We start from the raw sequence: 24,309 nt of genomic DNA on the forward strand, positions 1-24,309 counted from the left end.
CCTAAAATTGGATGTAACTTTGTATTAAAGGTGGGCTTGGCCTTTAATTTATACTTCAGTACAGGCCCCATGAATGGTATTTTGTGTATTAATTACCTTTTACTTTGTGTGTTCACCATAGCACAAGCCTTTTACTTGAATTGCTGCCATTCTGAAGGGTGCAGACTGGCCAAAAATGTAGTACACTGAAATAACTTCTCTGGTCGCACGCACCATTTTTACTCTTCCCCTTAGACCAGATTTGCTGTCTTGGGGTCCAGTATTCCATCCTGCTTCAAAATTTCTGGTCATGGCTTCTGAAACTCAGGCTCTCAAATCTACTGTGCTTCGGCCTGTTGAACCACCTCTTGGCATGTCAGAAACTGTACCTGGAAGACTTTTTTTCAAGTGGTGCAAGACCCGAAACTTCAACCCTAAGACCTTTTTGGTAGCTCTGATTGTCTAGTGTCACGCAAGGCTTCAGTGTAACGTTAAAGGACAAGAGTGTTTGTACAACTTCTCACTTGCTTAAAGCGGTTGTATACCCGCAAAATATTTTTTTTTTTTTTTACCCCTGTAAAGCAAAAGGCATAATGAGCTAGTATGCACCGCATGCTAGCTCATTATGAAATACTTACCTTAGAACGAGGCGTCGGTATCTTACCTGGTCCACGCCGAGGGAGCTGTCATGTTGCCTCGGCGTGTCTTCCGGGTATCGCGGTTCCAGCGCTGTGAGTGGCTGGAGCCACGATGTCATCACTCCCGCGCATGCGCGCGGGAGATTTCTTACCCGGCAAGGTCCGGCAGTTGCCGGGCCTTCAGCCGAGAATCCCCTGTGCGCATGCACCGCTGCAGTCAGCGGCACATAGCGAGGGGAATATCTCCTAAACCGTACAGGTTTAGGAGATATTTTTTTACCTACAGGTAAACCTTATAGGCTTACCTGTAGGTAAAAGTTACAAAAAACACTATACAACCACTTTAACTTTTGGAGGAAGCATTGACCTTTAATCTTAATGAGGACATTGTACTGCACTTTTTTTGTATTCTTCTCATTCTGATGAGATTGTACTTCATTCCTTGGTTGTTTTTTTGTGTGTGTGTGTGTGGTTTTTTTTTTTTTAGGATTTCCCTGACTACTGCTGCTTCCTTCTGTGAGATTGACTCACTCTTTGTTATTCCAAAGGGTTCCTGCAAGGCTACCTCATCACCAAGTGCCACTATTGCACATTAGATTCACCAAGTTATCCAGAGAAAGGAGCCTGGTTCTCTTTCACTGCTCATTATTCTAGAATGGTACCTACATCTTTAGCATTTTGGCACCAGCCATTTGTCTCATAGATATGCAAGGTTGCCATCTGGTCCTCATATTGTATGGATGTCCCAATACCAGATCATGCCAACTTTGTGTGATAATTTTCAGAGCTGTGTGATCATCCATGTTTTGACACTTGAGGGTTGCCTTTTCTAGTAATATTTTTTTTAAAGAGGTATACATAGCACAATAAGCTCATGCAAGGGCAGTGGCAAATGACAAACATTTGGTTTTATTGTTTGTGGATACTGACCTATTTTTCAAGTATTTAAAAACCTGTAATTCTGTTCAGTAAACAGTCATTCCCTTGGATTTGACCTTACATCTTGTCTATGTACGCTGCTTGGGGTCAAAAGGGCTGATATTGGCTCTGTCTGCTCTGAATGGTTTGGAGGGCAGGAGGCACTGTTTGGCGGAAGGAAGCGCCTAATCGGGGTAACAAGTGCTTCTATCACAAGGAATACATGGTGCGGGGGGTCAGGAGGGTACGGTGCAGAGGCATTAGGAAGACCTGGTGGGGGGGCCTGGTCAGGAAGACTGGGTTCTGGGGGTAGGGAAGAGGTGGTGCAGGAGGGTACTTTGCAGGGGGGTCAAGAGGATGAGGGAGGGGTGGAAAACATGGTGTGTGGGGGGGGGGGGGTACGGTGCTGAGTCATTAGGAAGAAATGGGATGAGGATGCGGCTCAGGGGGGCCAGGAAGCCGGGGCGAAGGGGGGGGGGGGCGCATTTGGATACAGTGCATGGCAGGAGGGTGCGGTGTGATAAGTGCCTACTGTACTGTGACTGGTAGGTAGAAGTGGCCATTAATCAAGGGATAAATTAGAAAGAGAGGGCTGTTAAATGCAGAGAGAGAATGGAGCGATTATTTTCACATCGCTATTTGCACTCTGCAGGAAAGTGGTTAACGGGGTGGGTGGAGATCAGAGGGCCAAACTTCACATAGAGTAAGAGCCTGAGCTATCCTGGAGGCCGCGTGAGAGGAGAGTGCGAGGGGGGGTCAGGTATACATAGTGTATGGGGTCAGGAGGATGCGGCGCAGGGGGGTCAGGAGGGGTGGGGTGAAGGAGGCTCAGGAAGACATGACGGGGGTTCGGGAAGATGAGGGGGTGCAGGAGTGTAATCTCCAAAATGTACCTTGCCGGGAGGTACGTTTAGGAACATTCTAATTGGTCAGTGCCAACCAATCGGGACCCGCATAGCCCGTCCTGTCACCCTTGCGAAGAGGACAGAAAGCCACAGGGATTTCGAATCCAAGGACCGGTACAGTAGCTATACGATCTGTCAGTGCGAGGGATCGCCAAACTCCAGGTTAGCGGGACCAGGTGCAATGGGAAGGGGGTCCAGTGCAAGTTCACCTTACAGACTTTCTGTAAAGGTGGACTTAAACTTTAACTTAAGAATCATGATTGTTTCCTTTCCGTTATTTTCTATCCTTTTGGGGCCAATTCACTCTGTTTTTATGCAGCAAATTGTATGCATTTTGCTGTATAAAATGCATTTGTAGTAGAATCCTGTTTCCTATTTGTCTTGTTCACATCTGATTAGCGTGAAAAAGAAACTACATGGGGCGTTTCCCAGCTATGCATGTTAATTGCCATGCACGGCATGCACACTCGTATATCCAGCCTAAAAGAAAATTGTTCGGTTTAGCAAGCTTTTACACTATGAAATTGATTAATCAAGCAACAGCCATACTGATGATTTTTTTTAAAAATGCATTTTTATGAAGCATAACGTATGCTTGAGAAATGTGCAAAGCACTACACTGGTTTTGGGACCCCAAGCAGACAGAGCTCTATAAAAAATGAAGGTGTGAATGAATATCAAAAACTGAAAAAAAAAATAACATTACATACTGGCAGATTGGGTTACTGTAAAGCTGCAATTCTACTCATTCTAAATCACATCATCGGCTTGTTGTGCTCACCTGTATATAACAAAGCTTTGTTTTTACTTTTATCTATTTTCAACATTATCTGAATTTTTCTTTTAGACAGATGAGATAAAAGAAGAAAGGGTCCCATCTCCAACTCCTCAACCAGCGAGTGAAGAAAGCGACTTGGGTAAGCTAAATGACAAACAGTTATGTGGTTCCATAATTGAGTCTATTGGGTTTTGTAATCTATTTTGTTTTTGAACCAGATATTGATAATGAAGGAGTTATTGCACCAGATGATGAGCCCCCTCAGGAGATGGGAAATGATCATTTAGAGGTAATGTTGCTGTTTACTTGGCATTACTTTTGCGTCATAGACACTGAGGGTTACAATTGTAGAAATTTCATTTGGAGGAGTTGTGCTTGCTACATATCAAAGGCAGGTCTGGTGTAGTGCACATGGCATTAGGGACTGCTGATAGTTTTAGGCCTCTTGCACACGATACTCCTGTTCAAGCTTCTACATATTCAGAGGTTTGTGGGTTTTTTTTTTTTTTTTTTTTTTTTTTTTTTTGTATCTGTGCACATTTTTGAGCACATGCATAATAACGTATTCTAGCGTTTTTGTTCTGCACAATATGTAAGTCGCCATTTGCGCACATAAGACGTAAATTTTACCAAAAATGCAGATTTTTCTCTTTTCTTTTGTTACCGAAGAATGCACGGCGCTTGTTTACGCGCTTGTGTGCATGGGCACATTACAATAGATGGGCTGTATTTTAGCTCAGTACTGCTGTACTGAGCTTTTTTTTAACTGCAGTGTGCAAGGGGCCTTCGCAAACAGATTTAAAATATTACACAATGTGTCTGCTGTGTGTTTTTGGAAAGTATCCTAATGTCTACAGTACAGCTAAGCTCTGGGCATTAACCACTTCAGCACAGGGCACTTTTACCCCCTTCCTGCCCAGACCAATTTTCAGCCTTTCAGTGCTCTCACACTTTGAATGACAATTACTCAGTCATGCTACACTGTGCCCAAAGAAAATTTTTATAATTTTCTTTTTCATACATCATGGGACACAGAGTCAGGCTAATATTCATTACCTGCTGGGTTATACTTCATCATTAGGTGAATGGACCCTGGTAGACCAAAGGTCTTCAGACAGGAAGTGATCCCCCTATATAACCCCTCCCATACAGGAAGTACTTTATTTTTTTTTTACCAGTGTCTGCAAGATGCATGGCATGGTTTGTTTGAGCTCTCTGAGCTCCAGGTCCCTAGTCCCACAAATGGTTCCAAAATGAATCAAGGGATTGGCCGGATCCATTTGACACAGGCTTTTATGCTTAGATAAATGGTACCCGAGCCTCGCAGAGAAGGCTTAAAAGCCTGCAAGGTTTTGCCTGTAATGTGGCCTCCGGGCGCTGGACCCTGCGTAGTGGAAACCCTGGACACCACAGCGCTAAGGCATTTCCTGCAGGGTGCTGTACAGGTCCAAGGGAGTGGACCCTAAACATGAACGGGTACCCAGTCATTGAGAGTCCAAGTGACAGGAACCTGCCGTGAAGGGTGAAGATTGTGCCCTTGGTTTCTAAGGCCCTGCGCCTGCATGGGTAAGTGAAACCCCTTTATTTTATTATTGTGGGGTGTCCCAGTGATTGTAACAATCAGTCAAGCTTGCTAAAATCGTGTGTGGTGAACATACGGGGGAGTTTTGGGCTAGCTGTGGGTGTTTGCAAAGTGTACCTTTTTTCTTCTTGTGTCTGGCTGTTTTTTACCTATATGATGGCGCACGAAGGTGCGCCATTTCGCATTGGTTCGCCATGGCGTACGTGCGTTCGCAAGAGCACCGCTGGGCTCAGCAGTTTGGCGGCCATGGGGCACGCGGCTTCGCCACACATGCACCGTAGCCTTTATCTGGGCACAGGAAGATTCACGTTGTACGCCATACAGTCATGCCCGTTCGCCGGCACCGCACACGTTCCGGTGCACACCCAGCTTATTTAAGTGTAGGCCAAGTATGTGGTGCTTCCAGAAGGCAGCTGTTGGACACGGAGCAGGCTCTGAACAGACATTTGCAGTGGTTCGTTTTTCCTTACCCGGGTCACGTGAGTCACCAGGTGTTGCTTGGCAGGCTAAAGGTGCTTAGCAGGATTGGTGGATAGGGGCTTGATGAGCCCTATTAAAGGGCCTCCCTTCTGAGGTGTTTTAATACTACACCCAGGTACTCTTTGTTTGTGGCTATTAAATATCTTCCAACAAGAGTAGTGGGACTAACACCACTATGTCGTCAGTAGTTCCTGATGAACCTAGTCGTATCCCTAGTGTTGTATCCCCTAAAGGACCAGAGGCTTCTGGGCGCAACGGCTCAGATTGCCTATCTAGTATTGTGCCTACAGTTAACGCTGCTGCTTCACCCTTAATCGCTAAGGATGAACTGTTCTCAGCCCTAGCCGGGTTAGAGCACAGGATTTCTGGCATGATTGCCTCCATCCCGCAGGGTGGCAGGAAGCGTGACAGATCCCCCTCCTCGGAGTCTCCTAGTCTGGAGCAGGAATGGGTTGAGGATAGGGAAGAGCTTAAATCTTGTGATTCGGTGGAGTGCCCGGCAGATGAGTCTGCTTCTGAGCAATCCGGACAAGAAGATATCCAGTCTATGTCTGCCTCTCAGTTGCAGAGGCTTTTGATCCTGACTCTGACCGAAATGGTTCGTTCTGCCTTTGTTGCCTCTTGCAGAGGTGACTGAGCCCCCTTGGTCCTGTTTAGGATCTCTGAGGCCTCTTCAGGTTGCATAGACTTTCCCTCTACACCACCAGTTGGAACAGGCAGTGTATGCTGATTGGGAACTTCCTGACAGGACTTTTGTTACTCCTAAAAGGTTTTCCCTTTTATATCTCATGGATGAAAAGTTTGTTAAAAAATGGAGCATGTCAGCCGTAGATACAGCAGTTTCTCCCTTAAACAAGAACTTAACTTGGCTGGTAGATAACACACAGGGCTTGAAAGACCCTGTTGACAGGGTCTTTATTGTACATCAAGGGACACAGAGCCATAGTAATTACTGTATGGGTTATATGGCACCTTCAGGTGATGGCTACTGGCACACCCTAGACAGGAAGTTCAATTCCCCTTATAACCCCTCCCTTACTGGGAGTATCTCAGTTTTTTTCGCCAGTGTCTTAGGTGTTGGTCACCACAGTCAACTACCTGGAATACCTGGGTTGGGTCCTCAACCTAGAGAAATCTTCTTTAAAACCAGTAAGAAGATTAGAGTACTTGGGTCTGATTATAGATACAGCCCAGAAAAGGGTGTTCTTACCCCCTTAAATTTAGTTCTACCGGTGTTACAGAAACAGCCTTTGAGCCAATGCGACATATATTCCTTTAGTCCTTTTGACAAGGAAGCTAGTTTTTCTGGTAGCCATTTTTTCTGCAAGAAGGGTATCAGAATTGGCAGCTCTTTCTTGTAAAGAGACATATTTAATCATTCACAAGGATAGAGTAGTATTGCGTCCTCATCCTAGCTTTCTGCAAAGGTGGTTTCAGGTTTTCACCTAAACAAGAATATTTTTTTACCTTCATTTTTTTCCAGAACCCTGGTCTAAGGAAGAAAAGTCACTACATTCTTTGGATGTAGTGAGAGCAGTCAAAATCTATTTGAAGGCGACTGCTCAGGTTTGCAAAACAGATGTTTTGTTTGTGTTGCCTGAAGGTCCTAGGAAAGGACAGGCAGCGTCGAAATCCACTATTGCCAGATGGATTCGGCAAGTAATTATTCAAGCTTATGGTTTGAAGAGGAAAGTTCCACCTTTTCAAATCAAAGTGCACTCCATCAGGGCTGTTAGTGCTTTGTGAGCAGTGCATCACCAAGCCTCCATGGCTTAAATCTGCAAGGCCGCAACTTGGTCTTCAGTCCACACAGTCACCTGATTCTATCAGGTGGATGTAAGAAGACCCTGTCCATCGACGTCCTAGAATTATGGCCAGTACGTCTGGCCCTCTGGTCCTGGATGGTGGAGCTTCAGGACTGCCCCATCAGGGTTCAGTCTGACAATGCCACGGCAGTGGCCTATATAAACCACCAAGGCGGTACCAGGAGTCGTTCAGCTCTGAAGTAGGTGAACTACATACTAGCCTGGGTAGAGGGACATGTGCCAATTATATCGGCAGTCGATATCCCGGGAGTAGAGAACTGGAAGGCAGATTATATCAGCTGCCAGCAGATCTGCCCAGCGGAATGGTCCCTACACCCAGAAATTTTCCAACGTTGGGGATGGCCGGTGGTTGACCTACTGGCATCCAGGTTCAACAACAAGCTACAGCAGTTTGTGTCTCGAACAAGAGATCCTCTGGCAATTGGAGCAGATGTTCTGTTCCATGGAGCCAGTACTCCCTGGTTTATGCTTTCCCTCCGATCGTTCACCTTCCACATTTGTTGCGCAGGATTTGGAGAGAGGGGGTTCCAGTCATTCTGGTGGCACCAGCCTGGCCCAGAAGGCCCTGGTTCCTGGAGATTGTGAGACTGACCATAGACAGGCCATGGGCGCTTCCATGTCGCTCCAATCTACTGTCTCAAGGTCCTATATTCCTTCCTTCCTTTTTTTTTTTTTTTTTTCCTTTTGCCACTTCAGCAGACAGCATTAAGGGACTTGAATCAGCCTTGCAGTTCATCTTTTCCGTCCCTGTCATTGTCACATCATCGTAGCAGTTTTAGAAGTAACAAAATTTACCAACAATTTATTCAACCTAAACAAACTAAACACAATACCCAATGTACCCCCTTTAACCCTACCCCCATAAGCCCTTCCCACCTCTGCTATCCCACCGGTCCCTAAGTTAAGACCTATGCCGGTCGACTCCTTGCCAAAGGTCTTACAATCTCAATTCCTGAGCATAACTCCATGTCTTTTTAAAAGCTGTCCATCCCTCCCATTTTGCCGTGGCTTTGTTGATCTCCTCATCCGTATTACTTCCCCAGCATTCCATTATATGTTTCCTCGACCATATCTATCCACTCCCAGGTTAATGGGGTTTCCTTCTTTTGCCAGTTCTTGGGTATAAGTCTCTTAGCGGCGTTTTAAAAGGTGAGGGGTCAGGGACCTTTTATACTGCTTTGTCACCCACCCCACCATTGAACAACACCACCCAAGGGTCTTCCACTACTTCTTTTTTTGTAATCTCCTTGATGAGTTGCAGAATCTTTTTCCAGAATTCCCTAATTTTAGGGCAGTCCCACCACAGATGTGTCATGGTCCCAACCTCTTTATAGCCTCTCCAACAATGTGCTGATGTATTGCACTGAAATTTTCTTATTTCATCTGGGGTAGCGTACCATCTTACTAGGCACTTACAGTTCATCTCTGCTGTTCTGCTGTCCACTGCCGAGGCATGGGCAAGGTTCAAGATTTTTCCAATAAGCTTCTTGTCTCGCATTGTCCCCAATTCCCTCTCACATTTTCTTATGAATGCCAGTATCTCCGCTTCGTCTGCCCTCAATAATACTTTGTACATTTTTGATATAGTATTTCTCGGATCCTTTTCCACGAACAGTTGTTCAAAAATGGAGAAGTCTTCTCCGGATCTAATAGGTTGAGGTAAGTTTTTAACTAAATGATTCAGCTGCAGGGACCGCTATTCAACCATCCCCCGTGCAAGATTGTTGTGCATCAAATCCTGTGTAGGAGTCATTTTTTTCCTTTTTTTATTATATCCCTTAATTGTGTAACACCCCTTTTTAACCAAACTCCTCCTATACTGTTCATTCCTGGTGGGAAGTATTCATTATCTAACAGTGTAATTAAAGATGAATTGTATTTGCCATTAAGCCATTTATATATCCCATCCCAAATTTTAAAGGCATTATGTGTCGGTGTATCAGTGTTTTCGTCTAATCTTCTGTGTTGTGGGGGTTCCAAATAATACTACCCAATTGTGCTTTACTTAGTGTTTTCTCTATACTAACGCATTTTTTTCTCATTTTTTTTCCTTGACCCATTCTACCACTCTGGACACTACAACAGCTTTGTAATAGATTGAGATGTCAGGGATCGCTAAACCTCCCTTCCTTTTCCCCTGTTTCAACGCTTGAAAGGAGACTCTCGGTTTTTTATGTTTCCAAATTAAATTCAATAGCAACATTTTTAATTTTCTCAAGTATTGTTGAGGGAGGGCTATTGGCACCATCTGAAATCTGTACATGACCTTAGGGAGGATCACCATTTTTATAATATTAATCCGTCCCAGCCAGGATAGTGACGTTTCGAGGAATTTTTTACAGTCAGACCTGACTTCGTCTAATAGGGGAATATAGTTTATTTTGTAGATCTTCTACCGTGTATTTGCTAATTTAATTCCCAGATATTTTAATTCTTTTGTCCAAGTAAATTTAAACCTGTTTTTTTAATATTCATTCTTCTGTCTGGCTTAAGTTGATATTTAATATCTCGGATTTTGAAAGATTTATTTTAAAGTTGGAGATTTCTCCATATTGTTTCAGGGTATTTGTTAAATTGCGCATTGTATTCCGGGGGTTCGTGACATAAAACAGTATGTCGTCTGCAAAAGCGGAGCGTTTATGTTCTTCCTTTCCCAGCTTAAAACCAGATATGCTAGTGTCATTACGTATCGTGGCCAGAAGTGGTTCCAAGGAGAGGACAAATAGCATTGGGGACAGGGGGCACCCCTGCCTCGTCCCATTTTTCATCTCAAAAGGGAGAGACACTAGACCATTTACTTTTACTGAAGCAGTTGGGTGGTGGTACGATGATTTAATTCAGCCAATCATTCTTGGGCTGATGCCCATAGTCTCCAGATTCTGGATCATGAACCCCCAGTCTACCCTGTCGAAAGCCTTTTCGGCGTCGATCGACAGTAGCAGTCCTGGGGGGCCCCTCTCTTTTATCATTTGGAGTAAAACTACAGTTTTTACCCCATTATCCCTCCCTTCCCTTTTTGGGGTAAAACCAACCTAGTATGTTCATTAATCCCTTTAGCCTCCCAGCCAAGACTTTGGCGAAAAGTTTTATGTCAGCGTTAAGTAATGAGATTGGCCTGTAGCTAGAACACAACGTCCCCTCCTTTTCTTCTTTTAAGAAGACGGTGATAGCCGCTGATAATGCATCCTTACTGATATTATGCTCTACCCCCAGGCCGTTCATATATTGGCAAAGCTTTGGGATTCTGACAGGGCCTTCCCTATTTCTTCCTCAGAGATCAGGGCCTCCAGTGCTTCCCCGGCCTCTTTGGCTATTTTCGAGAGTCCTGCATTCCTAAGAAAATTGGTTATTTTTCTGTTCTTTTCACCAGGTCGGACTTCCTGCTGCTGTACTGAGTATAATTCTTGGTAATACATTTTAAATATATCTGCGATTCCTTTGGGCGAATAGACCATGTTGCCATCTTTAGTTTGGATTTTCTCTATATAATTGATGGCTTTTTTCTTTTGTAATAATTTTGCCAGGTGTTTACTGGGTTTATTTCCCCACTTATAGCTTTCCTTTGCAGTCCTATTCAGGACCATCTTAGTTTCGTGGTCTAATAAAGCCTTTAGCTCAGCTCTTTTATTTATTACCTTTTGATATAAGTCTTGATGACGGGCCGGATGTTTTTTATGTTCTTGTTCAGCTTTGCCAAGTTCATCCATAAGTATACTATTTTCTCAGTTCTCTCCTTTTTTTTACGTGATCCTAACTCGATCAGGATCCCCCTGATGTAGGCCTTATGGGCCTCCCACAAGGTTGACTCCGTTACTTCTCCTGTGTCGTTTAATGAAAAATTATTTTCAAGTTCCCTTGCTACCAATGCTGAGCCTTTCTCATCTCGAATCAGGTCTTCATTCAAGCGCCATCCGACCCGATGGCCTAGTTTCCCTGATGCTGACATTTTCATCCTCACCGGGGCATGATCCGATAGTGTAGAAATTTCAATCTTAGACTCCATCACCATATCTATGTCCCTATGTTCTACAAAAATGTAATCTATCCTAGAGTAGGACCCATGCACGGGGGGAGTAAAACGTAAAATCTTGTGTTTTAGGATGTTGAATCCTCCAAATGTCAACCAATTGGCTGGCATACAGTTTTCGTTTAACCTCTTTCAGTTGAACGTAAGTAGTCTCCCGCGCCTGGGTCCTGCTGTCCAGGCCGGGTGTCATACAGAAGTTCAAATCTCCCATCATAATCATAGGTCCTTTCCTGAAATCCCTCAGCTTTGCCAAAATACTTTTAAGATATTTCATCGGATTTTTATTGGGAGCGTAAATGTTTGCCAGTGTATATTCCTCGTCGCCTAATTTCCCTTTTAAAAACAGGAATCTACCCTCAGGATCGGTTAACCTATCTTCCAGTGCGAAACGGGTTCCATTCGCGAACCCAATTGCTTCCCCCCTCGCTCTTTTAGTAACTGTATCCCCATAAAACCATAACGGAAAATCCCTAGATGACAATTTGACATTTGACTCGTGGGAAATATGTGTCTCTTGAAAAAAAACCTCTTCCGCCCCGTACCGTTTGAGCTCCTTCATTATCATGTGTTTCTTGCTGGGAATATTCAGTCCCCTGACGTTGTAGGTCATAAAATTAATTGTTGTCATCTCTTTAATCCAAAATTCCTATATAAGGCTTGCTTTATTGATCTATAGCTAGTTATAGCTGTTTTAACGGACGGTATAGCAGAAGATTCCCCACCCCCCCACCCCGTTCCTCCCATCCACCCTATTCCCCCCCCCCCCCCCCCCCCCAGCTCCTATCGGTCGGGCCCTTAGACCCTCGAAAAACACATTGTCTCATGTTCCTCAGAAGATCTCCAACTCCAGAGGTGGAACTCTTGGTGTGCCCCATCTTCCTTCCCATTCATTACAGAGTAGGTTTTTGGGGAGGTTGGCCGGCCACCCGCCGTGCGCCCCTCTCATAACTATTTAACCTTTATTCTCTATGCTCTCCCATCCCGCCCCCCGACCCCACCCGTCATTTTGCTGACATACTGTATTTCTAAACAAGTCCCATAGCGCCCCCCTCCTCCCACTCATTAAACCATTCTAGCAGCTGTGGTTCTTGTATTTCTAGTTTTTTACAGAAGTCCCCAAGTTCATCAGGAAATCTTAGCCTAGCTGATCTCCCATCTTTTGACCCGATAAGGCAGACAGAAAAGCCCCAGCTGTACTTTGTTCTGTGTCCTCATCGGGTCTAAAAGAGATTTTAGCATACGTTTTCTGGCCAATGTCTCCGGAGCCAAGTCCGAAAAAACCTGGATTTCAGCGCCCTCATACTGCAGAGGGGTTTTCCCTCTTAAGTTTGCCCAAATCCTGGCTTTATTCTCATAAAATCTAAACCTTGCTATAATGTCCCTCGTTCTATTGGGCCTGTTAGCGTCGGATCTCCCCACCCGGTGTACCCGTTCGATGTTCGGAAAGTCCCCCACGCCTACGCCGAGAATTGGGGAAAATATTTCTCCTATAACCTTCCTCAGACCCCCCCCCCCCTTCTTTCCGGTACCAAGCGTATTCTCAAGTTCTGTCTTCTGTTTCTGTTTTCTTGGTCCTCTAACCTATAAAGGAATTTGGCCTGGTTATGTTTGTATATTTTTAACTTGATCCTTGAGCGCACAGATCTCCAGGGCTTGTTTGTCTAATGTGTCTTCTGCCGTCTCTATTCTAGCCAGCAAGTGTCCCAGGTCAGATCTCAGCATGTTAATCTCAGTTTTAATGGAATTTTCCAGTCTCGTGAACATTGCCAGAATATCTCCTTTTGTGGGGAGTTGGGCCTCAGTCCTTGATCTTCTTCTAGTCTGGTTGATTCTAGTTCCCTTTCAATTGCTAAATCCTCTTTAGACTGGTTTGGGGTACCTTCTTTCCTCTCCACAGATCCCTTCTTCTTATCCGCTTTACCTTGCTTTGGGGGTGCTGAATTGCTGTTATTTGGGCTAAGCCCCTGGGCCAAGTACTGTTTAATTGTACTTCCCGAGGTGTTATCCCTTGGGATTTTGGGTGCCCCCCCAATGGCTTTAGATGAGGATTTACTCATGATGGGTCAGCAGACCCCCCCCTGCAGCATAGGTGTCTGGTCCTGATTTTTTTTATTTTTTTTTCCTTTATAAATACAAGTTTAATAAACTCTTTATTTCCTTATACTGATACTCTTTCCTCTACGCCAGGGTCCTATTCAAGGCCTGCCCTTGCCTCCTTTACTATCAACAGACCCCTCCAACTTCCCCCTTCAGAGAAACCAGATATAGTGCTACTGACAGAGGGTTGCAATGAATCAAAAGTTCATAAATAATTCAAAAGTAATTCAAAGGTTCAGCAAAGCAAATCCAGCTAAAAGTGTTCAAGCAATCCTCCCCTCAGCCCCCTTCAGTTAAGTAGCACACTCCTGGGTACTTTCAGTGAAACCACATCACCAGAGTGGAGATACGACTTACAGCATATACACTTCCTAGGCACACAGTCATATCTTGATCTTCACACTATGGGGTGCTCCACTCTTACCTCTCTCTCCAGGGGTGTTGGGCATCAATGCTGTACTTACGAAGAACCTTTCGGTGGAGCTAGGGAGTTTCTCCTTCCATAGCGCAGCGGTTAACTATTCGTCCTATCCTCCGCGCTCAGCCTCCACACTCCAAGACAGAGCCGCTGTGGACGAGGATCCGGGGGGGGGGGGGGGGCCTGGGGCGCCGGACCCACACTGTGTGTCTCGCCCCGTGCTCCACTGTGCGGATAGGCAAATCCAGCGCCTCACAGAGCTAGAATGCTTCAGACGAGATGAGGTCTCGGCCCCGGCTTCTCTCTCCCCTTTCTCACTCTCACCGCTGCATCCGTGTCGACGCTCGCCGGCCTACACACCCAGGCTCCTCCCTCCCCGTCAGACGCCGTCTCACATCATCCCTTTCAAGCTCCTATATTCCACCCCAATTTACAGTCTCTAAATTTGATGGCATGGCTATTGAAGCCAGGGTGTTAAAAGACTGTGGCATCTTGGGACCAGTGGTGTCTACTCTAGTGAATGCTAGAAAAGCTGTCACTAGGAAGATTTATCATAAGGTCTGGAAGACTTGTATTGCTTGGTGTGAAGCTAGAAAATGGCATCCTCGGAAATATGTGATTGGGACTGTGGAAATCAAATTGACTTTGAGTACAATCAAGTCAAGTTTCGGCCCTATCAGTATTCTTCCAAAGGCCTTTAACCTCCCATTCACTCATCCGAACCTTTATGCAAGGGGCGACTCACTTGCTCCCCCCCATTAGGTCACCTATGTGTGCTTGGGACATTGTACTTGGTGCTGTCTGTGTTACAGAAACAACCATTTGAACCTATTAAGGAAATTCCATTAGACTTGCTGTCACTCAGGGCTATCACCTCGGCTAGAAGGGTGTCCGAGTTGGCGGCCCTTTCATGCAGGGAACAGTACTTGATCCTTCACCATGACAGAGTCGTGTGATGACCTGTTCCATCCTTTTTGTTAAAAGTGGTGTCGACCTTTCATTTAAATTTGGACATTATTTTGCCGCCTTTTTTCTCTCGGCCTCGTTGGGCAGAAGAGAGATGACTGCATTCTTTGGGCGTTGTCTGGGCAGTCGAGGTTTATTTGTCTAGATCTGCGGAGATCCGAGGATCAGACTCAGACTTTTTTTTTTTTTTTTTTCTCCTTTTTGTTTTACCAAAAGGACCCAAGAAGGGGCAGGCAGCTTCCATTGCCAATTGGGTCCGTCAATTGGTCATTCAGGCCTACGGTCTGAAACATAAAGTTCCTCCCTTTTTAGGGTGAGAGCTCATTCTACCAGGGGTGTAGGAACCCCATTGGGCTTTTCGCCATCAGGTATCTGTGGCTCAGATTTGTAAGGCTGCTACCTGGTCTTCAGTGCATACATTCACAAAAGTGGATGTTCGAGCAGCCAAAGATTCAGCTTTTGGCCGCAGTGTACTGCGGGCTGCCGTATAAGTTCTGATGGCTATTGTTTGGCAGGGTGTCTCCCTCCCCTCAAGGCTATTGCTCTGGAATGTCTCAGCAGAACAAATGAGGCGAGCTATGAATAAGCACCCGTTATGAGTGCGAAACGCGTCAGCTGATCTCTGTACATTCCTGCTGTAGTGTCTTGTATATTTTGTGATCCAGCTTTTTATTAATAAAGCCACTTGTTATTTCATCCGGTGTGCGGCATCCAGATCACTTTGTCTACTTATGTCCCAGCAGGTAATGAATATTAGCCTGACTCTGTGTCCCATGATGTATGAAAAAGAAAATAGGATTTTTACATCATACCTGTAAAATTCTTTTCTTTGAGTACATCATGGGACACAGAAATCCCTCCCCTCTTTTTTGAGGATTTAGTGCTTGCTACAAAACTAAAGTACTTCCTGTATGGGAGGGGTTATATATAGGGGATCACTTGCTGTCTGAAGACCTTTGGTCTACCAATGTCCATTCACCTAATGATGAAGTATAACCCAGCAGGTAATGAATATTCGCCTGACTCTGTGTCCCATGATGTACTCAAAGAAAAGGATTTTACTGGTAAGTATTACTAAAAAATCCTATTTTTTTTTTCACACAAATAGAGCTTTCTTTTTGTTTCAAAGATTTTATTGAAATTTTATTGTTACAATGAAAGTAAGACATGCACTCAAAGAAAAAAACATTAAATCACAGCACCGAGGAAGGCACTCTTAAGGCCCCTACACACGGTCGGACTTTTTGACAACAAACATGCAAATTAGCTGTTTTAAGGCAAAATCCGACCATGTGTACGCGCCATCGGACAAACTCTTTCGGTTTTCGTCAGATAAATGTTGGCTGTGCGAACAGACAAACTTGGCAACAAAAGTCCGACGTCGGCAAGTCCGATCGTGTGTACACAAAACCATCGGACTTTAGTACAAAGTACAAACACGCATGCTCAGAACCAATGGAAAAGATCAGAGAACAATACAGAAGTTGACCAAAGGGTGGCACCGGAGAATTGAACATCCTCTTTTGAAGTGTCATCAGCACGTTGAAACGTCATTATGTTCGTGTCTGTTGCCTAAAAAGTCCTGCCGTGTGTATGCTTAACAAGTTCACGGCCAACGCCCTTTGTACAGAAATCCACGGGAAAGTTTGTATAAAGTCCGATCGTGTGTACGAGGCTTTAGAGCTTTCTTTTGGTGGTATTTAATCACCACTGGGTTTTTTATTATTTGCGCTACAAGAAAAAGAGCGAACATTTTAGGGAAAACGAAAAAAAAAAAACTTTTTTAGTTTCTATTATACAATTTTGCAAATGTGTAATTTTTTTTTTTTTTAATACATTTTGGACCAAAATTTATACTGCTACATATCTTTGGTAAAAATAACCCAAATTAAGTAGTGGCGCACCCAGCATTAGAGCGGGAGAGAGCGTCGAGTCAGCATTGGAAGAATAACAGAGGCAGAATACACAGCTGAGAAGACCCACCAAGAGAACGAGAAGATAGCGGACAAGACCCAGCAGAGGCAGATGACAGCGGACGGGGGAGAAGAACCAGAGAGGGCTAGAAGACATCAGCGGAGAAGAACTGACAGAGGCAGAAGACAACAGCGGAGGAGAAGTCGGAAGAGACGCTGGAGCTGCCTTAAATTGTACCCCATACTCATTCACATACGGTGGGACCCCCTTGTTAAAGAGGGCTTCCAGATTCTGATAAGCTCCCCGCCCGCAGACCCCGACAACCAACGGGCCAGGGTTGTTGGGAAGAGGCCCTATTTCCTCAACATAGGGACAAGGTGCTTTTGGGTGGGGGGGGTGGCGCAAGGCACCCCCCGCCCCAAAGCAGCCACACACCCCCCAGGCATGTGGCCTGGTATGGTTCAGGAGGGGGGGGGGCGCGGACGCTTGCTCGTCCCCACCCCCTTTCCTGACCTGCTGGGCTGTGTGCTCAGTTAAGGGTCTGGTATGGATTTGGGGGGGGGGGTGGGCACCAACGCCGTTTTTCCGGTGTGGGGGTTCCCCTAAAAAAAACATACCATACTGATGGGCCTGGTATGCTTTTGGAGGGGGGAACCCGTGCTGGGTTTTTTTTTTTTTTTTTTAAATTTGGCGTGGAGTTATTCTTCTTCAAGATCCTCAGAGCTCAAGTCGCATGCCAAAGTCAGGTCATTTAAGACGGCAATCCAACTTTGGTCCGACTTCAGTGATATTTAATGGGCTGAAGTAGGATCAAAGTCGGACCAAAATAGTGCAGGGAGTATTTTTAACGTCAGACTGACTTGTGTCGGACAAATTAAGACAGCTCCCATAGGGAAATATTGATGTTCACACGTCATTCGACATGAGCTCCCAATGTCGGAGCGTTTGTCGTACCAGTGTGAACCCGGCCTTAGAAGTCTACACGCTATGGTGCCTATCAGTGAAAATTGATCACACCTGATGTACTGACAGCCTCTCTCATTTCTTGAGACACCCCCCCCCCCCCAATTGCCCCTTTTTGGAAAATAGACAATCCCAAGGTATTTAGTAAGGGACATGGTGAGTTTTTTGAAGTTGTATCTTTTCCCACAATTCCTGGGAAAAGTAAGAATATAAATATAAATAAATATATATATAATATATCTCTCAATTGTTGACTCTTTGCTCAGTATTTAGTAGAAGCACCCTTTTGATCTAATACAGCCATGAGTCTTTTTGGGAAAGATGCAACAAGTTTTTCACACCTGGATTTGGGGATTCTCTGCCATTCCTCCTTGCAGATCCTCTCCAGTTCTGTCAGGTTGGATGGTAAACGTTGGTGGACAGCCATTTTTAGGTCTCTCCAGAGATGCTCAATTGGGCTTAAGTTAGGGCTCTGGCTGAGCCATTCAAGAACAGTCACGGAGTTGTTGTGAAGCCACTCCTTCTTCTATATTTTAGCTGTGTGCTTAGAGTCATTGTCTTATTGGAAGGTAAACCTTCGGCCCAGTCTGAGGTCCTGAGCACTCTGGAGAAGGTTTTCGTCCAGGATGTCCCTGTACTTGGCCGCATTCATCTTTCCCTCGATTGCAACCAGTCATCCCATCCCTGCAGCTGAAAAACACCCCCTCAGCATGATGCAGCCACCACCATGCTTCACTGTTGGCACTGTATTGGACAGGTGATGAGCAGTGCCTGGTTTTCTCCACACATGCCGCTTAGAATTAAGGCCAAAAAGTTCTATCTTGGTCTTATCTAAGAAAAGATAGTTCCCCTAACTGGATTTTTCCGGCACTTGCACAAAAGTTTTTTTATATAGATTGTGATCTCAAATAAGAGTAAAAACAATTTTTTATTTAAAGATTATAAAAACAAGACATTCCAAGCAACGGAAACATGTATAATACATATAATTCAAAAACAATGCTGATTGTATTCAACTAGACAATGATAATCCTATAATCAGGGCTTTTTAGGCCCATTACTTGTATTCCACTATACGGTGGTATTTAAGCGATGGAAATTCTTTGCCCGCCCAACGCGTTTCGGGATATATAAAAATTCAGTCCTTCTTCCGGGGCTTAGTTGGGAAGAGAATTTCATCTAAATTAATTAAGAAAGCGTAATAAGTAAGTTACCATGCATCCTTTTATGTCAATATTTGACTGTATAGGTAGATCGGTTGATCACCTACCTCTGATGTTGACATTGCTTGTTTTTAGAACCAATGGTAAAAAAGAGGGAGAACGGTAATATTTGAAAATATGATGACAGATGGTTGAAATTTTCATATATATGAGATGCTGTTCTCTGGATAGTTCATCAGTGTATTTCAATCCCTCAAATTGTGTATATATGTAGTTGACCTTACACCTACCCTGTCCGTCTCGGATGCGTGCTGGCCACAGCGGTACACTGGAGCAAAAACAGGACAGAAGGCAAACCTATGGATAAGATTTAAGTAAAAAATCTATTTTAAAAAATCTATTTTTAAAAAAAGACAAAAATTAAGTATTTATTCGAAATAGCTGAGAAAAAAAAAAAAAAAGAAGGGGGAAAGAAGGCCTGTATAAATATATGTGCATGAATGTGTAATCCACACACATACGTACACACGCACAAAATACAAATGGACCATTATTGTTGTGTCCTAGAAGTGGAAGTGTAGGAAATAATTGTAGAAGCTAATAAAAAAGGACTTCTAGAGTAATGCTGCATTAAAGTCTTTTTTGTATTATCCTGAAAACACATTGTAGTGTTACTTATGGTATTCCCACATATAGATCTTTTAGGTGTTTTAAATGTTTGAAAGGCGTTGTTACATAATTGTAATAAAGGAAAAACAGTATATGAATGTAATAGTAAATATATCCATGTATAGCATGTTCTATAACAAAAACAGTATAGACAAACAAATCGCCCTGCAAGGCTTGTGGAGATAACCATCATATCTCCACAATGTGCACCTGAATTGCACCTAAAGGTATACATAAATAAATCAGGAAGCAGCCAATGTTAAACAAGACATAGGAAGCAAAGCTTAAATGTATAGTTGTAGATGAAGAAAAAATGAAAATAAAAAATAAAATACTTAATTGCAGTAGATGAGTAAGAAAAAGTACCTGTAATTGAGTGTTTTTAGTTTTTGCCAGCCACAGATCCCAGCATCCGACAGACACGGTGTCTGGGCTGGGACTGCATAAAGCTGGTTTTTAAAGTGGAGTGAGTTCCCTTCAGCTGGCGCGATAATCGCGCTCAGCTGGTGAGTGGAACTCATTAGCTGGAGAGCCTTCCAATTGCTCCCTGAGACGGGGATGCGCGGCGCCGCCCCTACCGCGCATGCGCGAGCGCAGCTACGTTGGGACGGCGTCACGCACATCCGTCCCACCGGCACGGAATGCCTCACCGGCGGACTGCGCATGTCCGCCGGAGTGGCAATATGGAGGAGAGAGGGCGTGATGTTATGTCGCCCTGGTAACCCTCCAAAGCGCCGCCCAGACTAAGATTCTGGGCGGCTTACCGTGCCGGGTGACCGCTGGAGCAACACGCACCCAAAGCCGGACAATAAAGGGCAGACATGAGAGGACATATTTATCACCATTTCCAAGATGATATGTGTATCTTATAATATAAGATAAAATATAGATATTTCGATGTAGTGGACAGGGGGCAACAGAGATATCAGCAAGACACATATTGGAATGTTATTGGAATCATCATATACTCATAAACTAGCATTTCAAAAGGGGGGCAAAAAACTGGTACTACAAATATTTGTTTTTAAAGGAACATAAGGTAATTAACATAGCAGGAAAATACATTTCATATTCCTCTAGTAATTGCAACAGACTATACTTAATTCGAGCAATATTAAACAATGTATGGTGAATAACACAAATATGATTATTGATTCGAATTCTACATAACAATAATAGACAATTGATGTTAATAGATAGAATGGTATGTTACAGAGTCATCTCAAGAGTTTACAGTGTAGATATTCACAATCTATATAAAAAAACTTTTGTGCAAGTGCCGGAAAAATCCAGTTAGGGGAACTATCTTTTCTTAGTTAACATGTATTTTATGGATGTGGCACGGCCCCCTTATAAACCTAGAATGAGCTAGTTATTTTCCTGTTCTATCGTGGTCTTATCAGACCAGAGAATCTTATTTCTCACCATCTTGGAGTCCTTCAAGTGTTTTTTAGCAAACTCCATGCGTGCTTTCATGTGTCTTGCACTGAGGAGAGGCTTCCGTCGGGCCACTCTGCCATAAAGCCCCGACTGGTGTAGGGCTGCAGTGATGGTTGACTTTCTACAACTTTCTTCCATCTCCCGACTGCATCTCTGGAGCTCAACCACAGTGATCTTTGGGTTCTTCTTTACCTCTCTCACCAAGGCTCTTCTCCCCCGATAGCTCAGTTTGGCCGGACGGCCAGCTCTAGGAAGGGTTCTGGTCGTCCCAAACGTCTTCCATTTAAGGATTATGGAGGCCACTGTGCTCTTACGAACCTTAAGTGCAGCAGAAATTTTTTTGTAACCTTGGCCGGATCTGTGCCTTGCCACAATTCTGTCTGAGCTCTTCAGGCAGTTTCTTTTGACCTCATGATTCTCATTTGCTCTGACATGCACTGTGAGCTGTGAGCTTATATAAACAGGTGTGTGGCTTTCCTAAACAAGTCCAATCAGTATAATCAAACACAACTGGACTCAAATGAAGGTGTAGAACAGGGGTCTCAAACTGGTGGCCCTCCAGCTGTTGTGAAACTACAAGTCCCATCATGCCTCTGCCTGTGGGAGTCATACTTGTAACTGTCAGCCTTCCAATGCCTCATGGGACTTGTAGTTCCACAATAGCTGGAGGGCCACCAGTTTGAGACCCCTGGTGTAGAACCATCTCAAGGATGATCAGAAGAAATGGACAGTACCTGAGTTAAATATATGAGTGTCACAGCAAAGGATCTGAATACTTAAGACCATGTGATATTTCAGTTTTTCTTTTTTAATAAATCTGCAAATATGTCAACAATTCTGTGTTTTTCTGTCAATATGGGGTGCTGTGTGTATATTAATGAGGGAAAAAAATGAACTTAAATGATTTTAGGAGAGAGAGAGAGAGAGACTGACTCTCTTTTTCACAGCCTGGCCACATACAGAGGCTCAAAATCTAAGTAGCACCTCCAGGCATTCTAGGGACATAAATTACCTATCACACTTTTGTGGGGGGGGGGGGAAATAGTTTTTGGAAAACGTGAAAAGAAAATGAAAACGTGTGTGTTTTTTTTGTTTTGTCTTCTCCAATCGCCTTTTAGGACAACCTTGGAGCGGGCGCAGCTCCGCCCCTTTTTCAGGAAACACATGCCACCTTTAAATCCGTCCTCTTCCACCATGGCCTCAGTTATTGTGTTTCCTCTGCCGTGGTGGAAGTACATGAGGGAACCAGGGGGGCTGTGCTCCCTCCAAGGTGGAGGGGAAAGGGCTTACCTCCAAGTGTTTTCTGCCTGGAGTGCAGGGACCATCCCAGCACCCTCCCGGTACAAGCGGGGGCTGTTCTGGAGTCTCCGGTCTTCCCCAGCTCAATGGACTAGTGGCCAGCAGGAGGTTGAGGCGTCTGTCCGGAGCCCGCGGATGGCTCAGGTAGCCGGGAGGATTTTTGCTGCCGTTATTCGGTGATATGCTCCGGTGCGGCTTCCAGGTTCTGCCAGGCGGATGACATCAGGGCCAGTGATGCGGCTTCCTACGTGGGCTTGATTTTTAAGAAAATCAGAGAACCTTCTCACCCCCCTGCTGTGCTCTCTGCAAGATGGACGAGAGACCGTCAGCAACGGTGGAAGCAGGCACCGGTCAGGCCCGGGTAAGAGGGGTACAGCGGTGCCTTCTATTCTTCTCCTTATGGACCATAATTGTTTGTGTCATGTTCCTCCCTACAGGGAGCCTGTTACTGCAGGGTCAGAGGTTACTTCTCTCGGACCCTGCAGTCTGATGATGGTTACTAGTTTGGGTTCATACACTGAGGGGCATGTCTCTTTTTTTTTTTTTTTTTTTTTTTTTTTTTGGTGGTGGTCTGTGTTTATAGGCACCAAAAGACAAGAATGTGTTTTTAAACAATTTTTAGTGAGATGCCATTGTTCTCGTTTCAGGAAAAGGTGTTAGTAAAAGTGAAACATTTGAATCCTCCAAGTCAGAGGAAATGCCCTTCATGCAAAAACCCTCTGAGGGAATCCTGGCAGAAGGCGCTATGCAGATCCTGCATTAAGGATCTCGTGGAAGAGGAAACATCCCAGCAATATAGAGATTTGTTTTCCTCTGTAAGTGAACGCTCAAGTAAATTGAGTTCAGCCAAGACGTTGCTGGTCCAGACCCCAGCAAGCCAGACTGAAACACAGCAACCGCCATCTAGTCCTAGGGCGTCCACCAATAGGCCTGTGGAGGTTGTGGACTCAGAGGACGAGGGGCCAAGTACTCTTCCTTCCCTCAGGGACTCAGAGGATGAGGTAGAAGAGGAAGATGACAGCCGAGGCTCTAGGTACAAGCTGTCTTTAGAAGACGTGGATGACCTTTTAAAAGCAATTTACACGACTCTCGACATTTAAGAAGAGAAAGGTCAAATGTCGGTCCATGATAGAATGTACCAGGGTCTGGATGACACCAAACAAACCATATTCCCAGTCCATAGAGTTCTGTCGGATACGGTCAAGAAAGAATGGAAGGATCCAGAAAGAGGCCCTTTCCTTTTCAAAACCCTCAAGAGACGGTTTCCGTTTGAAGACAAAGAGTCGGAGGTCTGGAATAAAGAAAAGCGAGCAGATGCCGCTTTTTCACAAGTGTCCCGTCGCACAGACCTGGCCTTTGAGGACATGGGGGTGCTCAAGGATGCAAAGGATAAAAGGGCAGACTCCCTCTTAAAGGCGAGGGATTCCGCGACGGCCAGCCTCAAGCCAGCTATGGCTTCAACGGTGGTGGCAAGAAACCTAGAGTGCTGGGTGGAAAAGCTGAAGAGTCACGCTGAGGCGAGGACATCATGGAAAGATCTTTTAGAATCCTTTCCGTTAATCCTGAAGGCAGTTAAATACATGGCCGACGCATTGGCTGAATCAATTAAGATGGCAGCCAGATCATCAGCCCTGGTTAATTCAGCCAGAGGGGCAGTCTGGCTAAAAACTTGGTCAGGCGACACAGCCTCCAAGATTAAATTGTGTGGCCTACCCTTCTTGGAGGATCTTCTTTTTGGTCCAGATCTGAAACAATTCTGGATAGGACAGCTGACAAGAAGAAGGCCTTCCCTGCCACAAAGAAGCAAACAGCTAAAAAGAATTTTCGTGCTGTTCAACAGCCCCGTAAAGGTAGGGAAGACAACAAGTGCCGTTGGAACCCCCAATAGGGTAAGGGTAGAGGAGGATTAATCTTCAGATCTCCCCCAGACCAGCCACCCAAAAACAAGTGACAGTCTTGTACCAGTAGGGGGGAGACTGTCTGCCTTCCTCCTACAATGGAACAGAATGTCTCCAAGCTTGTTCGTAAGGAATGTTATCGCTCGGGGATACAGTCTGGCGTTCTCAAACCCCCCCCCCCCCAAGCAGGTTTTACGTTACGGCCCTTCCAAGGGACCAAGGTAAAGCTTCAGCAGTGATGAACCTTTTACAGGATCTGATACAGCAGGAAGTAATCGTCAAGGTTTCGAAACATCAGGAGGGCTGAGGCTTTTTTCCCCAAATCTTTCTGTTAAAAAAGCCTTCGGGG

The 24,309-nt window shown here is 44.8% G+C and overlaps 1 protein-coding gene across 2 annotated transcripts in view; it reads left to right on the forward strand.

Moving 5' to 3' along the window:
* ST13 (ST13 Hsp70 interacting protein) overlaps nucleotides 1–24,309 on the forward strand; it is a 288,022-nt gene that overhangs the window by 24,090 nt on the left and 239,623 nt on the right. For both annotated transcript variants that reach the window (XM_073592758.1, XM_073592759.1), the window contains exons 3-4: nucleotides 3,288–3,357; nucleotides 3,437–3,507. In XM_073592758.1, the coding sequence (XP_073448859.1) occupies nucleotides 3,288–3,357; nucleotides 3,437–3,507 (141 nt within the window). The remainder of the gene's footprint in view (nucleotides 1–3,287; nucleotides 3,358–3,436; nucleotides 3,508–24,309) is intronic.

This window comes from Aquarana catesbeiana, linkage group LG07 (genome assembly GCF_042186555.1).
Source record: "Aquarana catesbeiana isolate 2022-GZ linkage group LG07, ASM4218655v1, whole genome shotgun sequence".
Classification (NCBI taxonomy): Eukaryota; Metazoa; Chordata; class Amphibia; order Anura; family Ranidae; genus Aquarana; species Aquarana catesbeiana.